Source organism: Erythrolamprus reginae, chromosome 10, assembly GCF_031021105.1.
Source record: "Erythrolamprus reginae isolate rEryReg1 chromosome 10, rEryReg1.hap1, whole genome shotgun sequence".
Lineage (NCBI taxonomy): Eukaryota > Metazoa > Chordata > Lepidosauria > Squamata > Dipsadidae > Erythrolamprus > Erythrolamprus reginae.
Genome location: NC_091959.1, coordinates 44580857 through 44586406, shown reverse-complemented (window position 1 = coordinate 44586406; position 5550 = coordinate 44580857). Strand labels below are relative to the sequence as shown.

The following is a 5550-nucleotide window of genomic DNA, read 5'->3' as shown; positions in this document are numbered from 1 at the left end:
ATGAATTCTTTATTAGCCCAAGTGTGATTGGAAACACAAGGAATTTGTCTTTGGTGCAGATGCTCTCAGTGTACATAAAAGAAAAAAAGACATTTGTCAAGAATCATGTGGTACAACACTTAATGATTGTCATAGGGGTCAAATAAGCAATGAAGAAACAATCAATATTAATAAAAATCTTAGGATACAAGCAACCAGTTACAGTCATGCAGTCAACATGGGGAGGAAATGGGTGATAGGAATGATGAGAAAAAACTAGTAGTAATAGAAGTGCAGACTTAGTAAAAAGTTGATAGTATTGAGGGAATTATTTTTTTAGTAGAGTGATGGCGTTCGGGGAAAAACTGTTCTTGCGTTTAGTTGTCTTGGTGTGCAGTGCTCTGTAGCGACGTTTTATGGGTAGGAGTTGAAACAGTTTGTGTCCAGGATGCGAGGGGTCAGTAAATATTTTCACCACCCTCTTTTTGATTTGTGCAGTGTACAGGTCCTCAATGGACGGCAGGTTGGCAGCAATTGTTTTTTCTGCAGTTCTGATTCTCCGCTGAAGTCTGTGTCGGTCTTGTTGGGTTGCAGAACCGAACCAGATAGTTATAGAGGTGCAGATGACAGGCTCAACGATTCCTCTGTAGAACTGGATCAGCAGCTCCTCGGGCAGTTTGAGCTTCCCAAGTTGACGCAGAAACAACATTCTTTGTTGTGCTTTTTTGATGATGTTTTTGATGTTAGGTGACCATTTTAGGTCTTGAGATATGATAGGGAACATGGGATTCTTTAGATCTAGCTGCGTATTTGGGGACATGCCAATGGATGGATATTTTCATTCGTCAACATTATATACAGATTAACGGAAGGGACCTTGTAATTCATCTAGTCCATCTCCCAACCCCACCCAAGCAGGAAACCTTACACCAGGGGCCAATATCCCACAGCTCTGGAGCTGCAAAAAACCATTCGCAAGAGCCCAGAAGGGGGGGGGGGGAACAAAAAAAAAATCAAATTTTTCTACCTGTTCTGCGTACCTGACCAAAACTTTTTCTATCGGTTCTGCATACCTGACTGTTCTGCCGGCATGTTTCAACCGCCCGTAATTACAGGGTAATTAGTCAGGAAGACACACACCACACGATAAAAGGAAAACCCAAAAGTTTTTTATAAACAGAAAACAGAAACAGATCCCTTTTTAAATGTCAACAAGATTTTCTGGTAACACACAAGGCACAGGTGAAATGCAATCTAATTGCTCACCAATAACTGGGAAATTGAGTCCAATTCTTAAAGTCCAGAGAGTCCACACACAATCTTGAACAGCACACAAACCACGATCTTGACGAAACAATGAATCAGATAAACTGCCACAAGGCTAAACCTGCACGCTGTTCTTTTTATCTGTAGCACTAATTACAGCAGCACCACCCACCACAGGTGGCCTCATTTTCTCTTGTAATAATCCTTAGTTGTTGTCTCCTATACATCACTCTACGCATGCGTGGGATGTGTCATTAATTCTTGTTCAGAATCCAAGGATGATACAGATGATTGATCTCCTCCTGGGCTGTCTGCCAAACTCCCTTCTTCCCTGTCACTCCATTCCATGGTCAGAGGAGGCTTCGTCGGCAGATTCCATCAGGAGCAAAACAGGCCTGCAGCATGTGGATGTTTCCCCCACATCCACCTGCACATTCCTTGGGGCAGGAGCTGGGCCAGAGCTAACCACAACACCTGATCAAAATTTTTCTACTGGTTCTCCATACCTGACCATACCCGTAACAGCCCATCACTGTTGCCGACCACCTACACAATACTATTTCTGACAGGTGGCAGTACACATTCTTGTTGAATGGGAATTGGACTAACTAGATGGTCTATATTCCAGCTTCCAACTCAAGATTCCATAATTCTCTTTAAAAAAAAAAGTCAACTAATCAGCTGAACCTGGTTCTTCCCAGGCACAGCTGTTGTTTCTAGCACTGTCAGATGTGAATTTGACAACTCCCTTCAAGCCCAACTCGTAGAATTCCCCCTCCCATCCATACCGTTTTGCAAAAGTTTCCAATGCCCCGTATCTTGAAAGAAGATGTGGGTTGGGCGCACTCCAGCTTGAGATAGACTTTGGATGCCAGCCAACTTGGAGAGTGGATGCTTTCTCGCAGCGGCGTTTGCACATGGAGGTGCTCAGTGGGAGCCCATCTAGAAGGCTGAGAAAATAAAGAGGGGGAGATCAGAATGACTGAACTCTAAAAACTATTGCAGTACGTCTTTAATCTATATTCATACACACCAGTGGTGGGTTACTGCCAGTCTCTTCCCCAATATGCCTCCTGATTTTCTCTAACATCCATCCATCCATCCATCCATCCATCCATCCATCCATCCATCCATCCATCCATCTATCCCCTATAATATCTATCTATCTATCTATCTATCTATCTATCTATCTATCTATCTATCTATCTATCATCATCTATCTATCTATCTTCTATCTTTCTATCTTTCTATCTTTCTATCTTTCTATCTATCTATCTATCTTTCTATCTATCTATCTTTCTATCTGTTCTGTCTGGGTGCCCCCAGACCTCAACACCAACTGGAAAAAACAGCCAGACACGCTGTAAAAGCAAAAGTACTTTATAGCTTGAAAATAAACACAGAGAAAAACCTGTTCTCCCCACAGGCAGGTTATGAGACTTTACAGCAGAGTCCTGATGTCCAGACAATACAGCAGCCTTCTTGCTGGCACACCCACCACTGTAGAGAAATAAGACCCCCCACCTTTCCCCCCCAAGGTTTCAGTATTCAAAGTCACAAACCAGAATTCCAAGACGCCAAAGAGCACAGCAGGTCCCAGGACTCCCAAAGATAATACTCCACAAGCCAGGAAGGGTGGGTCTGCCTTTTAGCCTTTCCAGAGAGCACCACACCCAAACCCAGCTGTTGCCTCTTTAGTGCTGAAAGTACCTAGCTAATTGGTCCCTTCTTTGTATTGCTCTTCTCTGTTGCAGATCGATTATTGCTTGTGCATTTTCCTCTAAGGAATCCAGGCTGCTTGCTGGGGAGAGCTCCCTCTCGGGGGCCTCTGGCTGTTCCCCCTCTTCCTCAGCCTGAGATTCCTCCTCCTCGTCTGCCTGCACCTCCTGTTCCTCATCCTCCCCCTCTGAGCAGGAAACCGACAGAAGATCAGCCCGTTCCCTGAGGGGCCTCGGACGGAATCACAACACTATTTATCTATCTATCTATCTATCTATCTATCTATCTATCTATCTATCTATCTATCTATCTATCTATCTTTCTTTCTATCTATCTATCTATCTATCTATCTATCTATCTATATCTATCCCCCTCTATAATATTTATCTATCTATCTATATCTATCTATCTATCTATCTATCTATCTATCTATCTTTCTTTCTTTCTTTCTATCTATCTATCTTTCTATCTATCTATCTATCTATCCCCCTCTATAATATCTATCTATCTATCTATCTATCTATCTATCTATCTATCTATCTATCCCCTATAATATCTATCTATCTATCTATCTATCCATCCATCCATCCATCCATCCATCCATCCATCCAATCCATCCATCTATCTATCTATCTATCTATCTATCTATCTATCTATCTATCCCCTATAATATCTATCTATCTATCTATCTATCTATCTTTCTATCTTTCTTTCTTTCTCTCTCTCTCTCTCTATCTATCCATCCATCCACAAACACCACTATCTCTCCCCTCTATAATATCTATCTATCTATCTGTCTGTCTGTCTGTCTGTCTGTCTGTCTATCTCCCCCCTCTATAATATCTCTATCTATCTATCTATCTATCTATCTATCTATCTATCTATCTATCTATCTATCTATCTATCATCTATCTATCTATCTATCTATCTATCTTTCTATCTATCTATCCATCCATTCATCCACACACACCACTCTCTATCCCCTCTATAATATCTATCTATCTATCTATCTATCTGTCTGTCTGTCCTGTCTGTCTGTCTGTCTGTCTGTCATGTCTGTCTGTCTGTCTATCTCCCCCTCTATAATATCTATCTATCTGTCTGTCTGTCTGTCTGTCCATCCATCCATCCATCCCTCCCTCCCTCCCTCCCTCCCCCCTTTCTCTATATTTATCTATTATCTATCATTTCTCTCTCTTGCTCTCCTGTCATTTCTACCTACCTATTTATCTACCTGTTCATTCCCCCTTTTGCCCCTTAAACCAAGGAATTACATGGAGAGAACAGGGAGAGAGACAGAAGAAAAATGCTCCAGGCCCCTTATTTAAAAGCCTTTCCTCCTTTGCCTCTGAATCAGCATCTGGCGGCCTCATCTGTTGCTATATATCACTCTGCTGGAACAGAACTCATCCCTCCTCCAGCCAATTCCCTATTGATTAAAAAAAAAACCAGCCTCTTGTCCTGCAGGTTTGATTCTCTGGCACCCCCTGAGCCTTTCTCATCCACTGCAAATCCAGAGGCTGAAAAGTGCATGGCTCATTCTCAAGTTATTTAAGAAAACCAGGATGCACTTACTGCAAACAGGCCCAGAGGAAGGCTGTGGAAAATGGGTTGCCGTGCGTGTGAGATGGTCTTGTAGTCTCCAAGGGATGGAAAGCCCAACGCTGCTAACTTTTCGTGGGTGTCTTCTCTCAGGCAGCTTCGCTCTCGAACTTCGCCGTGTCTTTGGAGAACATGAGTGCTTCTCTCCCGCTTTATAAGCTGGGGGTCTTGGCTTGGGGGCCAGTGAGGGGAGGGAACCAGGCACCCCCAAGACTACCCCTTCGATCTCCGATGACATCCCTCCTTTCTCTGGTCCAACCCGAAATTCCAGCTGGAGAGGGGGGAGAAAAGAGAGAGCAGAAAGGATGAGGGTTGGGGGGGGTTTAAGGGAAGAGTTGCAGCCCACTTGTGTGATTTCAACTCCAAAAGGGGAGATGGGCTCATTGGTTGGTTGATGGAGGGAAGGAGGGAGGGAGGGGGCTGGCAGGCAGGGGAAGCAGGCTAAAATGACAAAAGGACCCTTCACACTGTCCAAAACCGGCTCAAACCAGGCTCGATCCAGAATGGAAAACCAGCTCCCAAAACTTCCCAGCCGGTCCAGCTAATCAACAGGCAAAAGAAATTGTAATTACAGCAGTCCGATTCCTCTTGTTGTGCCAACCACCCTTTTCCAAGTCTGTCCCTCTGCCTGTTTGGTTTATTTATTTCTTTTTAAAGTTTCTCCACCATCGACCAGTGTTCCCTCTAATTTTTTTGGGGGGTGGGCGGAAAAGTATAGTGTCTGAGCGGCACAGAAAAAATAAATAAATAAACAAACAAACAATAAACAAATAAAAAACCCACCCTGTTTTGCCTCATAGAATTTCAAAATAAAATACTGTACTGTGTGTCTATAACAGTGAGCTCATAATAGGGCAACTCTATCAATATCAAAATGCCACTTAAATAGTTGAGCTAGTTTCAAACTAGATTTTGATTTTCTTTCTCTCTTCCTTACTCCCATTCTTTTTCTTTCTCTTTTCCTTCCTCTTTTTTTTCTATCTG

The 5550-nt window shown here is 43.0% G+C and overlaps 1 protein-coding gene across 1 annotated transcript in view; it reads right to left on the bottom strand.

Annotated features, from left to right (window-relative positions):
* LOC139172785 (uncharacterized) overlaps positions 1-4804 on the bottom strand; it is a 7045-nt gene extending 2241 nt beyond the window's left edge. Inside the window, exons 1-2 of the mRNA XM_070762006.1 lie at positions 4637-4804; positions 2034-2195 (exon numbers count right to left, since the gene is read on the bottom strand). Of these exons, the coding sequence (XP_070618107.1) occupies positions 2034-2195; positions 4637-4804 (330 nt within the window). The remainder of the gene's footprint in view (positions 1-2033; positions 2196-4636) is intronic.
* Positions 4805-5550: the final 746 nt, after the last annotated feature.